At 41.9% G+C, this 21,835-nt stretch overlaps 1 protein-coding gene across 7 annotated transcripts; it reads left to right on the top strand.

The window, feature by feature from the left end:
* Positions 1–667: 667 nt before the first annotated feature.
* On the top strand, positions 668–20,870 carry PITX2 (paired like homeodomain 2). 7 transcript variants are annotated; one of them, XM_025182711.2, is made up of 6 exons: positions 668–1,599; positions 1,731–1,852; positions 5,067–5,122; positions 5,513–5,650; positions 17,209–17,414; positions 19,560–20,870. In XM_025182711.2, the coding sequence occupies exons 3-6, from the start codon at positions 5,077–5,079 to the stop codon at positions 20,121–20,123; spliced, it is 954 nt and encodes a 317-aa protein (XP_025038496.1). In that variant the 5' UTR covers positions 668–1,599; positions 1,731–1,852; positions 5,067–5,076; the 3' UTR covers positions 20,124–20,870. The 7 variants fall into 7 exon arrangements, with proteins under 7 accessions (XP_025038496.1, XP_075785844.1, XP_006119334.1 ...); XM_025182710.2 differs by having other exon boundaries at positions 670–1,599; positions 5,510–5,650; XM_075929729.1 differs by lacking the exon at positions 5,513–5,650.
* The last annotated feature ends 965 nt before the right edge of the window (positions 20,871–21,835 follow it).

Here is a 21,835-nt window from a genome sequence, read left to right as displayed (position 1 = left end):
ATGCTTTCCGAGTTTTGCTTTTTTTTTTTTAACATAGAAAATTTAATAAAATCGAATTTTAGTGGTTGGTGATACAAACTCTATTTAATGTTTGGGGTAATATTTTGCTTTCTTTAAACGATGTATTACGAACATCAAATATTAGAGGAAAAAATCAAATAACTTGCTTTGCTTTGCGTCAGTGTCTATAGAAGCAATAAATAAATTTAAAAAATATCCCACACTACGTTTGTAATCACCTTCCACACCTAACAGTACATATGTCCGATTTTATAGCGCTTTACAAGCGGGCATATAAAAATAAAAGGCGATAAAGTTTTAAAATACCTATGTTCTTTCCTGATGACAAACAAAATATAATATTTAAATGATCAAGCCGTTGTTTGTGCCCTCTATTATAGCGTCCTACACATTTTTCAGAAGCAAATGTAAATATACAGATAAACCCAATATTGCGGGGTGAGGCCGTTCTTGCCGCACTCTTAACCTCGTCATTTTAAAAAATGGGTTATCAGTGACCCTGCGTGAACTTGTAGGGTGCATCTACAGCCAAGGAAATTCTAGACTTAAATGAGCTTCTGAGTCTTGTACATCGCAATCCCTTCATTAAAATTGGCCAGTCTCCCCCCCCCCCCCCTTCCCGCGCCCAGCTGCACACTGGGATCTGAAATGTATGTTGCCGTCTAGTCCGAGTTGACTTTGAACTACTGGAACAGTCCTGAGCAGGAGCAAAAGGACCTGACCCTCTGCACAGACTTCACCAGCGCTGCGTTTACCATCTCTCTCTCTCTCTCTCTCTGGAGTACGCACGCACAGACCGTTCTGTCTCTCTCTCACCTCGGTTTTCTTCTTGAGCTCTCTCTCTATTCCTCTTCCTTTGCTTGGTTCTTCTTCCCTTTTCCCCATTGCTGCGCTTTCCCTACCCCCAACATACACACAACTTCCCGGGGTCCCCCCCTCCACGGAATATTCCCTCCTCCTCCTCCTGTGCCTCATCATTCCGACTTTCGTGTGTGTGTAACAGATCAATGCTCCTAGAGCACAGAGGGAGTGTAGATCCTATTCCTAATTGCTCTGCCTTCGCATTCAGTTTGTCTCCAGCCTCACTCTAGTTTACCGCCTCCCTTCTTCCCGCTTTCTCTTGTCTATGTGTCCCTGTGCCTGGCTCGCTCTTTGCTGATTTTCGCCTCCCTCCCCCCGCATCTGTGCTCAGTTTCCCCTCTATCTATCGCTGTCTCTGCCTCCCCTTCCCCAGCTCCACCAGCCCCTGCGCTCCCCCTCTGCTCTGCTCCGCGGTGGAGTTAGTTTGGTGGAATCTCTGCTGACGTCACGTCGCTCCCAATGCAGAGAGGGGGCGAGAGCGAGGGAGCCGGACTGGAGAGTAAGAGAAAGAGCGAGGCAGACACGGGAAGATCTCCGATCCCACAGCGAATACACTAGCCCTGCGTCCCCCGCCTCCCCCCGCCCTGCTCCACGGAACCTTGCGCTCCGCTTTGGAACCTTTTACTCCATCTGGCGCCGCAGTCAGCCAGCCCCCAGGATTTGGTAAATCTCGCGGCGCAGGAAGAATAACGGGCTGGAAAGCTCAACTAGTAGCCGGTAAGTGGAGGCCCATCCTTTCCTGGGATGTGAGATAATGCGAGTCTGGGAATTGGTTCCACTGTGCGGGAAGCGTCCCGCGAGGTGATTTGTGTGACTCTCTCTGATGTCTCTTTTTTTCCTCGGGCTAGTGCCGTCGCAAACGGACTCGAGCCGGGCTGGGGGCTTTACCCTGTTTCTCTGTCACGGCAATCATGATCTATGGGGGCAGTTCAATGGCAATAGAGAAGATCGGGAGTTGTCTCGGCAAACGGTGCGTCTCCCTTAGTCCTCCTCTACTTCACATGAATACATCTGGAGGGATTGGCGTGCCAGAGATAAAAGGAGTCAAGTCACTGAGCGGTTTCGGTGGTGGTGTTTTAAAAAGGCTTCTAATGCTTTGCCTAGGAGAGAGGGGGGAAAAATCCCGTCACCAGCTATTCAGTGAGGCCTTGAGACTGCTACCTGCGAGACAGGCCCCTTTTGTAACAGAGTTTAATTATTTAGATCAGCTCCAATTGCTCACCATTTCAAACCTGCGTCTATCTAAAAACGCTTTTACATTGGTGCGTTTTGTTAATTTCTTTCACTGTGAGATTATTGATTATACTTTATTTGTGGGGGAAATATTGTCTCGATTATATTCCTCACAATGCTATATTCCCTCCCTTTGCCAAATAAAATGAAAATGTTGTGGACCGTTTCCTCTGTAGCTAAGTTTACCTTAATTTATTTCCGAATTGCAGCATAGAGCACATTATTTTTTTAAAAATAAGGACACCCTTTACTGCAAAGAAACTTAAATCAAGTTAGGGGGAAAAAGTGACAGAAAGCTTTTAGATTTTTTATGTAGTTTCAGGCAATCGGGTATCTGGGAAATAAAAGTGTGTTATTCACAAAGGAATTTGTTTCTCATGAAAAAGTGTAATGTGTGTGTGGATAAATGAACAGCCTCATTCTAAGCTTCGAGAAATATTAATGCAATAGAAATAATGTAAATCGTTGTCCTGTGTTTACTAGATTGTAAGTATTACTGCTTGTTTGTATTTTCGTTATAAGGAAACATTTTATTTACACAAGTAACCCTTACTCACGAGGGCAATTATTGGAACTAACTATAGATTACTCGGTTGAATAAAGATTACAGGATTAGGCCTTAAATTAAGCCCCAATTTCGTTTATGAAACGCCTACTATAACACCTACCACATTACAAAAACTACTTCCACCAAATAATGACCGGTGGTTTTGTGATCTTAAAATGTTTTGCATGCGTCCTGCACGAAGTTTGCCACGGCTTCAGGTGAATGTGTTTCTAAAATAATATCAATGTGTAAAATTCACCTGATACGGTTTATTATTAATCTAAGTCAGCTATAGTTTAAGTGATTGGAGCAAATTGTTAATTAACTGGCATTATCAAGCAATCCGAGAAAAAGAAAATACTTGAACAGTCTGTGAATTTGCTCTTTGTTTTAATTGATGAAAATAATTGAATAGTTTGAAAATGACAGAGGGGATATAGGATAAATTAATATAATAAAAAACAAAGGGAAAGCAGAGACACTACTAAATGATTCAACATTGTCATTTCTGTACTCAACTGATAATTGCCTCTTTTGTATGCCCCCTCTCCTGTGTAGATGTATTTACAGCTGTTCTAATAAAAATTAAAAGAGAGAAAATTAAGATTAGCGGTGTAATTGGAATTTGGGCGGCTGAAGCCAAGAGGGTAATAATCCTGTCTAACAAGATATATTCATCCCAGGACAGCAGCATTTGAGGGGAGAGAAAAACTTCCCATTCGGAAAAAAAAAGTTGTGCATCTCAATTTGTTAGATAAATTAGCCATCAAAGAAAGCGAAGAGGCAGGGCAACTGAATTTGTCATGCAAGGCTTGTTTTGACAGAGCCGGTTTAAGGACCATCAGAGAGGAATTAAGGTTTACTAAATTGCCTTCCCCCAAAATTTAGCCACAGCTAAATATACTAGGCCCAGTTATGGGAAGTAGTATTTAATACAGATCGGAGTTTTCCCTCAATCCTCCTTTGACTTTGAATATCAATTTCTGTGTCACAATAAGACTCAGAAATGTCCTGAGAATCATACCTTAAACATTTTCTTTTTTTTTAATTCTCACTTCCTAGAAGAAAATCCGTGTTATTACCAGAGCTGCAGACTGCCTTGGAAAACGTGACTGTTGAATGACTTTTAGTTTGTAAACACTGGTTTGCGGCATTGTAGGCACTAACTAATAACGCACCCAGTTCAGACGCTTTTAAAAAAATGAAGGAACGAAGAAAAGATTACCGAAATGATGATGACATGCAAATTTCCCCAGAAATTATCATAAGTAAACATTTGAAGCCTGGACTAATAAAATCCCATCTGTGTTACTTCATATCGAGTTAGTAGAGAGCTGTGATAATGAATTTTGTAATATCTCACGAACAGACATCTCAATCAGGCACTAATCCTGTGATTTTACTGCAGAATCACTAAATCCAGAGCAGCCAAACTGCTGTTCTTTGGCACTGGGAGAGCGAAGGCGCACCTCCTGCCGTGTTCCCAGGCTGGGGGGTCCTACGCTGTCACAGGCCGGGGTCCCAGTGCCCGGACAGCTAGCCTAGAAGGAGGACGCTCGCATTGTCAGGTTGCCTCCAGAGCAGGGAAGCAGTACGTGTAATCAGCGGCGGATCCTTAATGAATATAAATGATCGGCTCCTTGGGATACATTTCTGCAATCCGCTGGGGCTTCTGTTATACCTGCTCTGAACCACAGCTATCCCATTTTGGTTTGAGCCTCGCTGAGTAGGGTATGAAGGTTGCCCAGGCCAAAGGGGACCGGAGTAGCCCTTAGCACGTAATATAGGAAAAGAGGAAATGAAATGAAATGGAACCAGGCGCAAGTTTGTCTTCACCCTCTCCCCCCCCCCCCCCCGTAACCTGACATTTATTTTAAATTAATGATTATTCTAAAGTACGACGTGTAGGAAGCCCCCTTTGTGCTATTTAGGGGAAAGCTAAATCTGATGTATCAAATGTTACAGTCTAATTTACACTTATGTGTACAAAAGAAAAAAACGCCATTTATTCTCTGACCTGAGCCGATTGTGAATCAACAAACGCCAGGACGAAAATATCCCACGGGGAAGTGTTGTTGCAAAACATTTTAAATGTTACACAAGCCCGTCCTCCAATCACAAATAAATAATGCGCATCTTATGGAGGAGTAACGACAGAATTGTTTGATCTCCCTGATCATCTGTCATCATTAATATTGCCCTGTAATACCAGCGTATCGCTTCCTGAGAGAAGCAACAAACAGGGAACTCGATTCTGACTTTTAGAACAAGGTACTTTGTAGACGTTGTTACGCAAATATATTAACAACGTGCTTCACACAGACTATGTCCCGGCTCCTCTGAGGTTTCATTTTCCTTAAGGAATCATGTTTTTTAAAAAGCCAATAAATTTGATGTTTTACAGGTAACGGGTGATGGAGTCCAACTGTCGTAAACTAGTATCGGCTTGTGTTCAATTAGGTAAGAAAATATTTCCGATCGATTTATATGAGCATATCTTTTATGTTAGCAGAGGAGTAGTTTATTAGACTATAAATGTGTATGAGCCGTGAGAGAGAAAGAGAGAGAGAGAGAGAGAGAGCGCGCAAAATATATAGGTATATTTTTCTAATTACATATTACATTTACAAACCCCGAGTTGCTCATTGATGAAACATTATTTCCTCTCTCTGATTTTAATAGTCAGCAGAACTGAAACAAAAAAAAACATGTTTTCTGGATCTTTAAACTGTACTGTAGTGAATTTTACGTGGACGGTCATGTTCACACTGCTGGTGATTTTGGCGGAGTTCTACGTTTGACAGCCTCTCCTCTCTGTCTTCTGTCTCTCGCTCGTTCTCTCTTTAGTAGGGGTGCAGCCTTCTACCGTTGAATGTCTTTTCTCCAAAGACTCTGACATTAAAAAGGGGGAATTCAGCGACACGTCAGAGAGCAGGAAAGAGGCCACCAGCAGCAAACTCTTCGGGAGGCAGCATCCCAGCGCCAGCGGTAAGCGAGAGCTTCCAGGCCGCTTCCCTTCGCTCCCACTCACCTTCCTATTAGTCGCCACTAGCATTCGTGAGAGGGGAGAGAGAGTCCCACGTGTTGGGGGGTTGATTGTTCCCTCCTCGTGTCTTTTTAAAAACCAGACGTCTCAGGTGTGCAGTGACCTGTCCTGGTTGGGTTCCAAAAGGTTGTTATGTGGGCAGCGAACTTGAAGAGGAAATTTCCCAGACTCCTTTCACATCCTGCACTCTCTCTCTCTCTCTCTCTTTCTCTAGCTCTTGTTTAGGGACGTAGGCCGGCCCTGAGCTAAAACGTGGTCCAACAGCGACCTCTGCTGCTGCACCTCTGCGCCACTGCACAGGGAAGCAACAAAAAGGGGGGGGGGGGGGGACTGGACAATGCCAAAAAGTGAAGTGGGTCCAGGTTTCTTGCTGGGGGCGTGCAACTCAATGAAAATGGATATTCTCCGCGAGCTGTTTTCCTCGTGCAAAAAGCACAGTGCACGTTGTGAATAACAACATTCAGGGCCCGTTCGGGCGCTGTTTTTATAAGGTAGCACTTCCCACGGAGTTCAAAGGGAGGGGGATTGGGTGCAGGCAGGATCTGACGGGTGGACTGTCTGGATGTATCAGACCATCTTTCAGTGCGCGCTTTTGCTGTGCTTTAGAATGTTCTCTTTGCGGACCTGATCGGAAGTGTTTGTGTCAGCCTTTTAAAGTGAAGTTTACAATAAAAATCACTGCTAAGAGTTCAGAATAATTGTGGATAACTAGATGCGCTACATATCGGAAATGTCTTTTTTGTTTTTTAAAAAAGCATAGGAGACCGTCTAGCTTCCACTGATAGGAGAATCACTCCTCCCCCTTTTAGTGTTTCAAATATGTGAATTCAACACGTAATAGAGAAAAACATCAATGTAAGCATGTTACAAAGAAGAAAACAAGCTCTATTTCAAGATCCTATTTAATCCAAGAGAGGCATAATTTTGTTTAAATAACATGTATTAGAGCGAATAAATAGTACAGGAAGCTGGACTGAACTTAATAATGTAAGTATTCCTGGTCTTGTGGTTAAACAGTTACTTGTAAGAATGTAGTATTTACCCTGTTTGGCTAAATAGCTTAATATGTCTCAGATACTATCCAGTGATTTGCAATTTTTCGTTCCCCATCCGCTTTTGGAAGTTTTAATCGCCGCTTGACAGCTACTTGTAAAAATAAATGATTAGACCAGAAAAAATGCTTAAAAGTCAAGATTAGAGACAATTCCAAATCCTGAAGTATCATGACCTAATAATTTGTCATCTCGAAAAAATACATGATATTAAATTGTGCACATGTAAGGTTTATCAATGTTTGGCACTTTTTAACCCACAAGTAATAGCTGCTAAATAATGTGGAGACGAAGGATGACATTGGTTTATATATGGGTTGAGAATAACAAAGGCCTTTTTACCCTTCACCTTTTTCCCAATGAACAGGTGGTCTTAATCAAAGACTATAGCACGATCTAATGGGAAAGTAGGGACCTTTCTGCTATAATAAATTTATGAGTCCTTACAAGTCAGTTTTATTCGTCTAAGTATTTTTTTAAAAAAGCAATATCCACATATGCTCTATGACATGGTAACTTTTACTTCCCTTGCTGCAAAATAAATGGTTATTTTCTTAACCATTAATTATGAGTCTGGATTATTGCATTACATGTAAAATTTCCTGCCTAGTGCAATATCGATAAGTCTATTTTTTTTACCCTTCGAACTGAAGGGGAAATTGCTATCCAAACATATTTAATACCATTAATTACAATATACCTCTCCGTTGAAGGAATGCTGAAAACCTTGAGTTTGTTGGCCATTTGGGGGGAATTTTAAACGGTACTATTTTGCGGAAGTTATTCTATATAGAGCTGTGTATAAATATGATCCGTTATGTTCATACCTAATGAATAATTATAACTCCCGAAATGTCCTCGGTTTTGGGGCTGATTTATTTGAAAGTAATACAATGAGTAGATTTATTTTAAATTCTTTTGTTTTCTTTTTCTGTTTTAAATCTTTTAATACCCCCTTGATTTTGTAACCCGTGGTGAGAAGGCAATGCAACGACTTCATCTTTTATATCATACATTTCTAACTAAATCTTTCTCTTCTGTCGTGGCTTTTAAGTTGCCGTAGGAGAAAGCCAGGTATCAGAGACACAAACCAATTGTTTACTAGGAGCATCTTCGGCTACAAGTTCCTTTCGTAAAATTCCTGTAGGGGTTATTGTGAATTTGGAGTAAAAATATATGTAATGAGGACATCATAATAAGAGAAATACAAATGATGGCTGAGTTTCTGCAAGTGCAGAACATTTTCATAGCTCAGCAGAAAATAAAGATTGTTAGAATAAATGGGAATGTAAACAGTCATATTAATATCTCTATGAAACCTCTGTGGCTACAAATGATTTCAAAGTCAAGTCTTATATTCAGCCATAAAATGGAATATAGGAAAAGTATTTCTTAGTGACAAACCACATAATTTTACTAAAACTGTGTAATGAGGGGTGAGAGACAGGCACACAAACAAACATATTGTATAAGTACTGTATATTATTGCTTTATTTTAATTTCTGAACAGGGTCCTAACCTTTTGATAGGGCATGCTGAGTATATACAATTATTACTTTTTTTTTGTAAAATCCACTGTAGAAATCGTGTATGTAATTAATAACTCAGTCAATAAATAACAGGCTCATAGTCTATAATGTTGAAACACCATATTGCATTATTCCATCACACTCAGCATTGCAAATTGATTATTTAAACTTGTCAAAACTCATTATTTGCGGCTGAATATTGAATAATTTAACGGTACTTTTACCCCACCCCCGCCACACACACATACACACTCATACAGCTTGGTGTACACATTCCCCTGCAAACTGAGGTACATAACTGTTTAAAGAAGAATATTAATCATTTTTTACTCAAGTTGAAAGCTAACTTTGCAACCCTGGTAGCCCTCTTTCACCCTTCAACTGTTTCTTGTAAGAATCCAATATCAACACTTATTCCCATGTAAGTGTGTGAGTGGGTAGATAGAAAAATAGATGGGTGGATGGATTTCTGCCTAACTATAAATCTCTGCTCTTATCAGTTCAAGAAGATCCAAATTTCAGTGATACCTGCTAGCGCAGAGATTGTGAAAGAGTCACCACATAAACCTACCAAAATGTCACTGTGGCTATGTGTGCATGCCAAGAAGTACTAGTGCTGCTTGAACAATGTCAATACCAAAATGTAGTTTAGGATGGTAACTATGTCCAAAAAGGGATAAGGGAACCATTGATATTTGGCTTCCTAAGAGTATCCTGGGCACTTAGAGGACATCAAAGAGAATAACCTTGAGAAGAAAGAAGGAGGGAAATCTGAAGAAGAAAGGCTTGAATAAGATAAGAGAAAAGAAACAGGCCTGGGAAAGAAAGAGCCCAAAGGGTACATCTACACAGGGGCATCATTTCAGAATAGCGGACATTATTCCAAAATAACAAAGAGCGCATCTACACTACAAGTCATTCTTTCAAAATAATGGCCAGCTGGAGGACTTATTCTGATTCCTGTAACCCTCATTTTACAAAGAGTAAGGGAAGAGTGTTCTTCCTTTGACTTCCTGCTGTGTAGACAGCGCCAAAAGCTGAATTAAGCTATTTCAACTTAAGCTATACAATTCACATAGCTCAAGTTGCGGAGCTTAATTTGACTTTTGCCCTGCAGTGTAGATGTACCCTCTGGCATCTTAACAGCAAGCCCATTATATCGAAATATAACAGGCTCGCTATTCCAACATTCCTGTAAACCTCATTGCACAAGGGTTAAGAGACATTCCACAATAGCGCCCTATTTCAAAATAGCATTGAGATAAGATATGCAATTTGCCCCGTAGCTCAAATTGCGTATCTTATTTTGAGTTACTGTGCAGTGTAGACACACCCAGTCTGAGAGCTAAGAAAGGCTGAGGACTAAGAGGGTATGGCTACACAGTAGCTCATACCTTGAAATAAGGTACACAAATTGCATAGTTTATTTTGAAATAGCTTATTTCAAAAGTTGGTGCTGTCTACACAGCACTTACTTTGAAATAAATCACTATTCCAATGACTTCCTTAATCTTTATACAATGAGGTTTATAGGAAATGGGAGTAAGAAGACCATTATTTTGAATTTATTTCAAAATAACAGGCTTCTTGCATAGACGGCACATAATGTTATTTTGCAATAATGGACTTTATTCTGAAATAACCCTGCTGTGTAGATGTACAGACAGGGCTGGGAGCTTAACAGTGAAGGTGGAATTCTTTGAAGGAAGAGAAAGGAGATTTCCAGGTTCTAAATGAGCAACACACGCTGGTCATATACTACATTTCATTATGTTTCCTCAGTTGATTGGGACTGATTATCTTCTAGGGGCAACGCAAATTATAGCAGCTCCTTCCCCAAACTGAAGTTTTCCTTCAAACATTCTCTGAAAAATGGGAACTAAAAGTTTACTTATTGTTCCTTTGATTTTTTTCATCGTCATCTCACAATAATATATGCAGTAGTTGTTAGACTGACTCCAGGGAAAACTAAATATATAACGAAAGCTTATTCGTGAGGAGGAATATACTAATGGAACAATCTGATGTCTTCTTAATCCTATGTAAAAAGCTTTGTCGTCTTCCTAATATTGACTGAATGGGTAATTAATGGCTCTTCATCTAGGAGAATACCCGGTAATCCAAGTTAGGCAAAAGACAACAAGCCGAAGGTAAAAGAAAACAGGACTAGCTGGAGACTCAACATAAGAACCAATTTATGCATTTAGGAGAGTATTACATCTAGAAACAATGATCTTATACTAGATGAAGACAAAAGTGGGAAAATAAATACCTGCAGTATGTCTTGCAAACACAGTAGTATCCAGCTAAGCAGGTCAACCGAGCTCCTGTTTCGAGATCTCGCTCTCTTTTCCCTTCTCTCATCCACAGACACATTTACATCTCTGGAAAATGTGTAGGGCTCTGAACACTGGCCCGTTGCAGCTGGAGTGAGGTCTCCTCCTGCCCAGGCCTAACAGTTACAGGTTATCAGGAAACAGGACTGACCAGGTATCCTGGGCTGACAGTAGCCAGCACTAGTTATTTTCAGCGGACAGTGCGAGAAACCCTGCAAAAGGCAAATTAGCCACAATAAAAGATATTGGGGTTTTGTTTAACTTGTTTGTTTGTTGCTTCCCTTCCCCCAAAAAAATCCTATTTCATAGAGGCTGCGAGAATCTGGAATCTAAAGAGTATCAAAAATTCTACCCGCATTGAAAAAAACCCCTCACTTCTGAAATTGTAATTTAAACCTTTAGCAGTAATGTATTACTTGGGTTACTACAATTAGGTTGGGTTTTTTTTTTTTGTTATTTGACAGCTTTTAAAATATTATTTCGCTAGGGAAATAAAAACTTCATCTCAGATTAAAGGTGGGTATTTTTTGGATTTATGTGATTTATTATCACCATGACAACTAATGCCGAATGTTAGCTACCCTCACGGCTGGAGGGTGGGGGTCAGGGGACGAAGCAATGGTGGAGTTTTAATCACACTATTGTAAATAAGTGATTGTAGTCTTGCCTTCTGCTTATACTTGAACATGTCTGTGTTCCTATCCTCCCCTCCCCCGCCCAACTCCAGCCCTCCATACACACACGTTCGGATAGAAACCGGTCTAGGATAGTCCATTAGATTCTGAAGGATGCGTCACAAGAGCAATGAGTCTGTTCAAATTCATTAGGAAGGTTCTATTTATTTTTTTTAATCACTTGTGATTGTTAAAACAATCCAGATTTTTACAATGGGGCCCATTTTTTATATTATCTGGAACCCAAATAGGAGGAGAACTTCACTTAAACCCACTAGAGCAAAGAAACCCAAAGGAAGTCCAAAGTTTTGTCCAAAGAATCTTGGTAGTGTTGAGGGTTCTCCCCTCTCCCCATAAGCGCCTAATATTCTAACAATCAAGGTATTCTGAGGACTATAAATTGCCTACTCCTTCAGATCAGAATTTCAAAAGCGCAAGTCACTCAAACTGCGTTCTTTTGCGCTAAAGAGATACGCGTGGTCTTGCAGTCACTTGCGTGTCTAATTATTCTTGACATACTAATAAAAACAGGAAAGAGCTGACAATAAAGACGTCAAAAGCGGGGTGGGAACGGGTGCAGAGATTGTTCTTTGATTAATTAAGAATTTGGAGCAGAAAGGGGGAAGGGAGAGAGACACGAAAGAGACAGGCATACAGACTGTTTCATCTTTACAGTCTTTTTACAAATGCCTATTAAAAAGACTGTTTTCATCTCATTCTAAGCTACAGAATGGTAGTCCCTAGGATTCAGTGTTGCAGGGCGGTGACGTTTTCAACGGGTGTGAGCAATTAAATCTGACAACTGCGGTACTGAGTAAGACTAAAATGCACAATCGGTCAAAGCAACATAGCTCTGTGTCGGACCTAAAAAAAAAATCCTCCAAACCTTTTGTCTGGAAGAGGGGAAAAGAAACCGAATTTAATCTTTTATCTGAGAACATTCACTCCCAATTTCTGACTGCAAATGGCAGCGTGTATTGGCGCGGGTGGACGTTTGTGTGCAAATTGGACTTACGTTAGGTTTTATCCCAGAGGCCAAATATCATAATGATTGATGACCAAACAAGTTAGACTTCAACAGAGCAGCTCGCAAAGTGCATAATGCGTGCCGGGCCATTTCCAAATCAGACATATGTCTTTTTCGTTTAAATCGCAGGATTCACGGGAAGGTTTGCATTCATAAACTAGTATGCTCCGTCCTCAAAAATATAAATAAAGGCTAGGTCTTCTCCCTTGGCGCACACACACACACACTGCCCCGGGTTCACGTATCAAAGGGGAAGACCTAGTTAAAACCCCTTGCAATCTTCCTTCTCCAGCCCCTCTTCTTGATTGCTTCTGTTATTTAAAGCAGAGAGATTTATTTCTTTACAAAACATGTAAAAGTAACAAGTGTCCCGTGCTTCTTGTAGTTCCCTCGTTATTTGCAATATAATCTTGAAATACAGAATTAGAAAATAACAATTGCTGTATGAACAGGGTCCACCCACTCCCCCGGCCTTCTTTTAAAATACTGCCCAGACAGAAATTACGTTGCTGAAGTTTTGAACCTAGAAATCTACAATCCCGGCTTTGAGTTTAAACTAAAGACACTGAGAATTGTTGGTTTCTTCCTAATGGATTCCTTTCGTTAACAAGGGCTTCGGGGATTGATGAGTACAGGACCGCAGTAGTACAGAGAGGTTAAGAAACTGGAATATGATTAGTAAACAAATTGTGCAGAATAGAGCTGGATTCATATTGACTTAGTTATAGGTCATCTGCTGCCGGTGCAAAGGGAGGAAATATTTACTTTGCACATATACTTTATGATCTTGGGGGAATTAGAGGAAATTCAATAAGAAAACGACTAGAATCATTTAAAACCCCCTATTTAAAAGACTTAAGCAAATTAGAGTCTTATCAGATTAAAATCCACTACAAATGTAAGAGCATTGTCTCTATCGAAACGCTGTGGGGTCTGAGGGAAGAGATTCTTTGCCAAATCTCAGGGATAAAACACGTCATTTAAACACCAGATAATGAGTAGAATGTAAATTCATTTAACCTTCTTTACCAATAGGCTGCTGAAGTAATGTGTATAATTTAGCGATAAGTAAGATTGCAAGAGATAATATTGAGAGATAGAGCATCTGCTAATAAGTAGGATCTGTCAAAAAATGAATAAAAGAAAGGGAAGGTTGAAAGTTGTGTTTAGATTTAAGAAAGGTCACATTCGTGGGAAACTCCTTATAGCTTCCCAGACATCTAGAATTGTGAAGAGTAATTATAAATATAGGAACAATCTTAGTAAATTGCACATACATCTTCAGCGTCTGGATTACTTCGTGCCATCCATATTTAAGCAGAACTCATCCACTCAACGGGTGTGGGATTTAAAAGCTCAGGGCATTGCTAGGGCCCACTCCCGAATCTATTGAAAATATTTCGGATGGGGCGTATTTTTGCAACTATTCAAAGGGCACAAGGTGGTAGGTTCAAATACATTTTGACTCTTGCTTTATCTGCAGGACAAGCCCATTTTCTGCCTGAAAAACCTTCCAGTCATGTGACCAATATGGAAGGCTACACAATCCCCACAATGTGAGATTTGCTCCCCATGTATCTCACACCAACTACTGCAGTAATATAACAAGCCATGTAAAAAAAATCAGACTGTAGCAAGGGGATTAGCTCTTGGTTGGTACTGGGGATAACTAAAGTGAGAGAAAAAGAGAGAGTTTTCCTTCGTTGTCATTGCCTCCGGATTATGGGCTAAATCCTGCCATGTGTATAAAGGAAGGATTTGGGTTTATGTATATGAGATTTATGGATGTTTTTGCACGGGAAATAGAACCCTGAAAAAATTGACCCTTGTCCTTTGAGTTGGAAGTTTCCCCCTATATATGGCTCAGGAAAGTTCCTATGGTATTCCTGTGGTAGGGTTTTGTACTGCCGGCCATCATCGTAACATCTCGGCGTTAGGAGTGTCTGATTCATCGTCCTCACTTTGTTGCTCTAGCTTTCTCTATGTTCTTTCCCTTGGATAATTTTGGTTTCACTCGGTAATTTGTTCAAGGCGGTGGGAAAAGAAAATGGTCTCTAAAAATAAAAGGAATGTAGAAAATGTCCCTGTGACCAGTTATTTGAAATCTCCTGGAAATGACGGAAGGATATATAATGCACAACAATGCGCTTTACTTGGTTTTTGCTTTCTTTGAAATTATCACAATAAAATAAACAAGAGAGCCAAAAAGAAAAGTGAGACATTCAAAGGATTACAAATATAGTGTAAGGATCAGCTGGAGAGACGCTTCTTAATTACTTTCCAAACAAATTTTAAAGGTGGATATAATTCGGAAACTACCAATTTTTCAGAAAAAAATCCATTAGTCAAACTGGTGTAATGCTGTATAATTTATTATCTACTTGATTTATGAATGGGCATTTACACTTGTGTGGTATTTTTAGTGTTGCCGTTTCTATTCAACAAATCTGTAAAACGTGACTGTAGTCCTAAACACTTGTTAGGATCACGCTCAAAGTCACTATTTCGTGTCTGACAACTTTCGGTGTTGTTTGCTTGTCATTCGGATTGCTAAACTCTTGCTCGTAATTACAGAGAAGCCTTTTTTTTAAGAGTAAGGCAATATGCGTGATCACTTGGGTTGAAATTGTAATCTGTGTTCGGCTTGTATTTGTTTCTTCGTGTTCCCCTCAGCCGCAGCCTGCTTGCTAACGTAGAAAATTGTGTAGCCAGCAGAGGATGGGGTGTCCCCGCATCACTGGGGAACGACAACACACGTTGTCGAGAAAAATGTGTGGGTATCTCTAGACCTTAACACGCGCGCCTTCACCCCTGTGTGGAATCACCTCCTTCAAATGCCCACTCTCTGGCAATTTGGGCGCAGCAGGTTCCACCCGCGCCTGGTCCCGCAGAGTGAATTACTTAGCCCAGCCCTGCTTCTCTGATAGGTGGCGGTAGTTCTAGTCTGTCTTCCGCCTCGCGCGTCCTGATTGGTCCGGAGCGACATCATTCCGGCCCTGAGCAGCGGGTCCCGGGCGGAGGAGGAGGCAGGGAAGGGGTCGGGTGACATCACTGCCCGGGGAAGGCCTCCTCTGGTTTTAAGATGTTGGGCAAACAGGGAAGCGGCGGAGCTGCGCGGGTCCATTGCTCGCCTGGGTTCTCGCTGTGCGTAGACCTGTGCATACGGGAGAGAGAGTGGCTGAGCTGGGGAAGGCTGCTGCTGCTGCTGCCTTGGATTTAATCTCCTCTACCTGCCCCTGTCACTCTGACACTTACTGGCACTGCCATCGCCTTAGCGTGTCAGTCAGGAGACTTGCGTCCTGTGGTGATTCATTATTATTAGGAATATTATTATTATTATTATAGGGTCGAATTTTCCTTTTTTTTTAATCATCTGTTCCCCCCCCCCCTTCCGGCTGCCAAGAACACCCCGTGCGCCTCTGTATCTATTTTCCTTGAGACTTTAGCTTAAGGCTGGCTGGACTTGCCCATTTGCCTTCTTAGGACTCGTTCAGTAAAAAGGGTAACAAGTTGCTTCTTGGACGCCGTCCACCGCTGCTGCTGTTCAGGCTCCCGCTGGACCAGGGAGCAATCGAGGGAGCTGAGCCGGCACCTTCTGCCACGCTGCGCCTCGGAGAGGGGGTGCAGCGGGTGTCTATCTGTACATCCGCCGCCATACACAGCGCAAGAGGGAGAGACAGGGACATATTTGGCTTCCTTTGGCCGATGAACTTCATGAAAGATCCATTAAGCCTGGAGCGGCTGGGAGCCGGGAGTAAGCTGTGCTCCACTTCACCTTCCTCCTCCTCCTCTTCATCCTCTTGCCATCATCACCCAGCGGCGCTGGTCATGGCTTCAGCTGTAGCGCCCGGGCAGCCTCGTTCTTCCCTGGACTCCTCCAAACACCGGCTGGAGGTGCACACCATCTCGGACACCTCCAGCCCCGAGGCTGCAGGTAAGACCCAGTCCATCCCCGGGCTGCGGCTACACCTTCCCTGCCCCCACCCCCACCCCGTTCTGCTGCCTCCCCTCGGGGAACTTCGGTATCACCCTGTCCCCCCAGCTCAGTCTCGCTGCTGATTCTCCCTCCGCCCTTTTCTTTTCTCTTGAGTGAAGGACAGTGAATGGGAGCCGCACTGGGGTTCCTCTGAGCGTCTCTCCTGGCAGCAGAGCCTTGGAGATGTGTGTTCATTGGGAGCACACGGAAAACCCTCCCCCGGTATAATGAATTACTTCTGCCGGGACTTTCCGGCAGGTTTGCATCGGGATTCACTGCGCGGCTCCCATTTGGCTACGGATTGCGTCCCCCATTGAGTGCATCTCTCCATTGACCCCAGCATCCAACTGCGGAGAAAGGGAGAGAGACCCCCCCCCCCCCCACGCTCGGAGGTCTTCAGCCGGGGAGGCTGTGGGGAAAGAGGGTCCACAAGGTGAAAGCTGGGATATTCTACCCGGACAACTCTTTAGTCCGATGATCAGTCAACTTTAACGCGCGGGGCGAGATCCATGTAGGGACTGTCGTGTACTTTGGTGTTTAGCAGGGCATTCGAATCCGCCTGTCAGAGTCATGGTCTATTGATAACTCTGTGGTCTCTACGTGTGGGATCGTTCTAAACACACACATACGGCCAACGTTCCATCCCCTGTCTGCATGCAAACAGGCGAGTTACATTGCGCGTCTGTATTTGTACAGCCTGTGCATGTGCTCTGTATAGAGCGAGATGGCAGATCTAGACAGCTGAGTTTGTAGGAGTCCACACGCCTCCATGATTCTCTTCACTGTGCATACAATGCTAACAAAACTCAATCAAATGAGCCGTCTCTGTGTGGGGAAATAAATTCGCCCCTTTTCTCTTAGCAGTCCGCAGCAGCCTTTTGAATGGTGGGTGCCCTTGTTTTGCAGAGAAAGATAAAAGCCAGCAGAGTAAGAATGAGGATGGCGGGGCTGAGGATCCCTCCAAGAAAAAGAGGCAACGACGGCAGAGGACTCATTTCACCAGCCAGCAGTTGCAAGAGCTGGAGGCCACTTTCCAGAGGAATCGCTATCCGGACATGTCCACCCGGGAGGAGATCGCCGTCTGGACCAACCTCACCGAAGCCAGAGTCCGGGTAGGTACCGACACCAAAAGCCCGCTGCTGCCTGACGGCGGAGGAAGCGCTGAACCGGTGGCAGCTGCTTTCGATTTCACTTTGCGTTCCAGCTTCAGAGCTTTTGCACAAAAGCACCAGGGAGCAAGAGATTTGTGTCCAAGCGAGACAGATTGCGATCTCCCTCCTTGGGATATGGTGCGTCGCACGTTTCGCCCTCACTGTGCAATGTGTCCTCTGCTCATGAAAACATTCGCCAAGAAAGCAACTTGAAACAGGCTTCAACCTGTGCTGCCTCTAATGAGAAAAAGATGCAGCGTATACAAGGGCTTTTATTTCCTCATAGGCTTTCAGGGCATGCCCTTCCTTGCATTTTCTCTTGCTTTTGGTTTCGTAGCTACCGAAGCGCTTTCCCCCTGAGATTTATGGTACTGTCACAGTTCTAAAAATTATCTATATTATGAGCCAAATCCTGATGCTATGCAATCCCATTACTGAGAGGCCCCGAAAACAAACCCAAAAATAAATCCCGAGAGCTTTACTATCTTCAAATATAACTTATGGTTCATCTATTGTTTTTTAAAGGATACTATTAAAATACAATACAGTACATTTAAAATCCTGGTGTATGCGTGGAAAGAGTCTACATACTCTTAAAGCATTTTTATTATTATACTAGACCTCTAAAATAAAATAAGAAAGGTCTATTTTACATTAGGAGCCATCTTAATCTACGGACATTTTGAAATAAAATATATTAATTAAAAATAGGCGAGCTGTAGACTTTAAACAAAATTGCACAGTAGAAACATACAGAGAGTGATTAAAAAGGGAGAGGAAAAAGCAGGCTGTATGTGTTGTTGATTAATTCGAGCAGAATGGGATTGCAAACTGAATCTGTCTAGTTTCAACGCCTTTTCATTGTTATTTTAAAAAATAGTCTCCTTCATTTAGGCTGTTTGTTATTGAAAACGATCACTTTGAATTATTTTGTCTGACATTAGTAGGCTGATGGGTACAATATCGGATTATAAACTGTTAAAGTAATTTTAGCAGCCACTTCACACTCTATATTTTTATTCATGAGCTGCAATGTAACTGATGGATGTTTTGTGAAGCTAGCTAGAGAAACGTTTGCTGCTTTACCCTGACAATATGTAGTGAATCGGAGTGGGGCACTATATTGGTTTTATAGCTGTGTCTAAGCCGCCTCAAGGATTAATTGTACAGTTAAGAGATTTGTAATGTAAAACATCATTTGTGTAAACAAAGAGGAGCCCGGGAAGGTCTCTAGTACACAAAATAACTTTGCAGGAGGCTGGCTGACAAATCAGACACCAAGATGTGGATTGGAAAGATTTAGAGAAAGGCACACGTTTTCGCCATTGTCTGGAGGAAAGGACTTTAGATCTCATTTAGCACGTTGTTAAAAGGCAAAGTTTGCCAAAAAAGCAGGAGGACACGTTTGTTTATAAGTGTTTGGGGGAATCCTGAAGATTAGTACTTGGGGAGCTTTGACAAGCTGCTGAGTCAAGATTTATTAGGGTTTTCCCTCTATTTGCAATGGGAAATATAATGTTTCTCCCGTGGCAAAACTCTGCAGCTTTTTTTTAGGCGTTTTGCATTAGCTTTGCAATTCGGTGTGGTTTGGTTTGAAGTTTTTGTCTCCCCATTTGTAAAATAACAGAGAGCAAACTCTGTAAGCGCTCTGTTTTTTGTGGCGCGAATGTGTGTTTGGGATTCACGAAAGGAAAACTGCAAAACGTGAGCTCTAAAATAAATAGTTTATGTGAGGGTTCTCAGCTACTACTATATGAACGTGACAAGATAAAAATAGCTAAAATAAGCACTTCGGTTCCTGCAGAGTTCGCTTTTGTTTTTGTTTTTTTGGGGGAAGAGAGGAGATTTTGCCAACTTCGGGGGATTGTATATGTGAAAGCCCATTTGAAATACAAATGTTTGTAGATAGTGGAAACCACAATCCTCTTTTTTCTTTTTAACACTGGTCAGTTTCCTTCTCAGAGCAGCCCGTGATATCCTTTCCATTACCTTCACCGTTAGCCAAGTGATTTGAGGGGTGGGGTTTTTTTTGTTTTTTGTTTTTTTTTTACATAACTAAACCGCGCCTGGCTTTATTTAATTTATTTATTTATTTATTTATTTAAGGTTTGGTTCAAGAACCGCCGAGCCAAGTGGAGAAAGAGAGAAAGAAACCAGCAGGCCGAGCTCTGTAAAAATGGCTTTGGTCCACAGTTTAACGGCCTCATGCAGCCCTACGATGATATGTACCCCGGGTATTCTTACAACAACTGGGCAGCCAAAGGCCTGACCTCCGCCTCCCTCTCCACCAAAAGTTTCCCTTTCTTCAACTCGATGAATGTCAACCCCCTGTCTTCTCAGAGCATGTTCTCCCCTCCGAATTCCATCTCCTCCATGAGTATGTCTTCAAGCATGGTGCCCTCTGCAGTCACTGGGGTCCCCGGTTCCAGCCTCAACAGCCTGAACAACTTGAACAACTTGAGCAATCCCTCTCTGAATTCTGCCGTGCCAACGCCAGCCTGCCCTTATGCTCCTCCGACACCTCCTTATGTTTATAGGGACACATGTAACTCTAGCCTGGCTAGTCTGAGACTTAAAGCCAAGCAGCACTCCAGCTTTGGATACGCCAGTGTTCAGAACCCAGCTTCCAACCTGAGCGCATGCCAATACGCGGTGGACAGACCCGTGTGAGATATTAAAGTATAAAATACTGAATGGGAAACCCTCCCCGTTCCCACCAAGACTGAGAATTATACTAGAAAGTAATGGGCACTATAGAGAAAGAGAAAGAAAGAAAAGGAGAGAGAAAACAAAAGAGAAAATGAAACCACTGAAATAAGATAGTTCCTTTGTTTTCAAAGGACCTCCAGCAGATTCTGACATATTTCACTAAGAGTATTTCCAACAGTTACAAGACCATATACATATATATATTTACACACACACACACACACACACACACACACAAACACACATATATATGGACAAATGTTTGACTGGATATGATATGACATTTTAATGTTACTATAAGCTTGTTATTTTTTAAGTTTAGCATTGTTAACATAAAATGACTGAAAGGATGTATATATATGGAAATGTCAAATTAATTTTATAAAAGCAGTTGTTAGTAATATCACAGCAGTGTTTTTAAAGGTTAGGCTTTAAAATAAAGCATGTTACACAGAAGCGATTAGGATTTTTCGCTTGCAAGCAAGGGAATGTATATACTAAATGCGACACTGTATGTTTCTAACATATTATTATTAAAATTGTGTGAATATCAGTTTTAGAATAGTCTCTCTGGTGGATGCAATGATGTTTCTGAAATTTCAATGTAAAACATGCCCTGTGTATAACATTTCGTACAATATTATTGTTTTACTTTTCAGCAAACATGAAAAAATGTGTTTTATTTCATGGAGTAAAATATACAGCATACAGTTTTGTCTGGATTTTTTTTAATGAACTGCGTACGGGTAACCACTTCACACTTACTGACTCATAGATGACATTGGATCCCCTTCTTTGGAGACACGGTGCACTCACTTTTTCTGTAATACTCATACATCAGTTATTTTCCAACAAAAACCTCTTACCCTAAAGTTACATTCTAACGAAACTCTGGCCTCGGAACGACCGACTTCTGCATTTCTGCAGCGTAGACAGGACACCATTATTCCCATAAATAGCTCAGCAGAAAATGGAGCAGTTGAGATTGCTCGACTAGAGCATTTCCAACGAAAAACAAAGTTGCAGAGTTCACTAGAGAGTGAATTTGAATTGCTCACGCTGAGACAGAAGCTTCAATTACATACTTAAAAAAAAAGTTTACAAACCAACACCTCCTCGTCAAATCCCAGAGTCACCTTCGTTTCTTAGAGAGATCTTTCGTTGATATTACATTTCTATTTCCAGTTCCTTTTCTGCCATTAGCAGAAGCAAAGAGCACTCCAAATAACTGCAACCTCTCAGAGCCCAAGAGGTTGAGAGGTTAGCCTAAAGTTTCCTGAGACTTGTACTGCAATATGTAGTTGAGAGAAAAGGTCGTGCTCTCTGTGTTTTGTTTTAAATTAATATTGACCCATTAATTCCAAACCTGCTTGTTCGTGAAATTATACAGGATTATAGTTTGCCATCTCCAGGACAATGAAGTAAATCAAGATGAATTACAGTTTGGCCCTCCCATCAGATGACATCTGAACTGGGACTGAGTACGTGCGGATGTGAAGAGTCTTGTGGGGACTGGCGGTGGGGGAAGGAAAGGAGAGGAGTTTCGGAGAGAACCTTTGGGGGAGGGGAGCTTTTGATTAAAAAATATCAAGAGTAAATTAAAATATAAAACTCTGGACAAAGTGGGGGAGGGGGGAATCGCGGCTTGCTTGTAGAGAGGGAATCAGCAGACT

This window comes from Pelodiscus sinensis, chromosome 5 (genome assembly GCF_049634645.1).
Source record: "Pelodiscus sinensis isolate JC-2024 chromosome 5, ASM4963464v1, whole genome shotgun sequence".
NCBI classification, from domain to species: domain Eukaryota; kingdom Metazoa; phylum Chordata; order Testudines; family Trionychidae; genus Pelodiscus; species Pelodiscus sinensis.
The sequence above is the reverse complement of the archived record's forward strand: the minus strand, read 5'-3'. Positions and strand labels throughout refer to the sequence as shown.

Excerpts from the sequence above, each read along its gene's own strand:
- PITX2 (XM_006119267.3), top strand. The coding sequence starts at position 16,032 with ATGAACTTCATGAAAGATCCATTAAGCCTGGAGCGGCTGGGAGCCGGG. Across the intron at positions 16,261-17,208 it reads CTCCAGCCCCGAGGCTGCAG|AGAAAGATAAAAGCCAGCAG; the intron begins GTAAGACCCAGT and ends CTTGTTTTGCAG. Across the intron at positions 17,415-19,559 it reads TCACCGAAGCCAGAGTCCGG|GTTTGGTTCAAGAACCGCCG; the intron begins GTAGGTACCGAC and ends TATTTATTTAAG.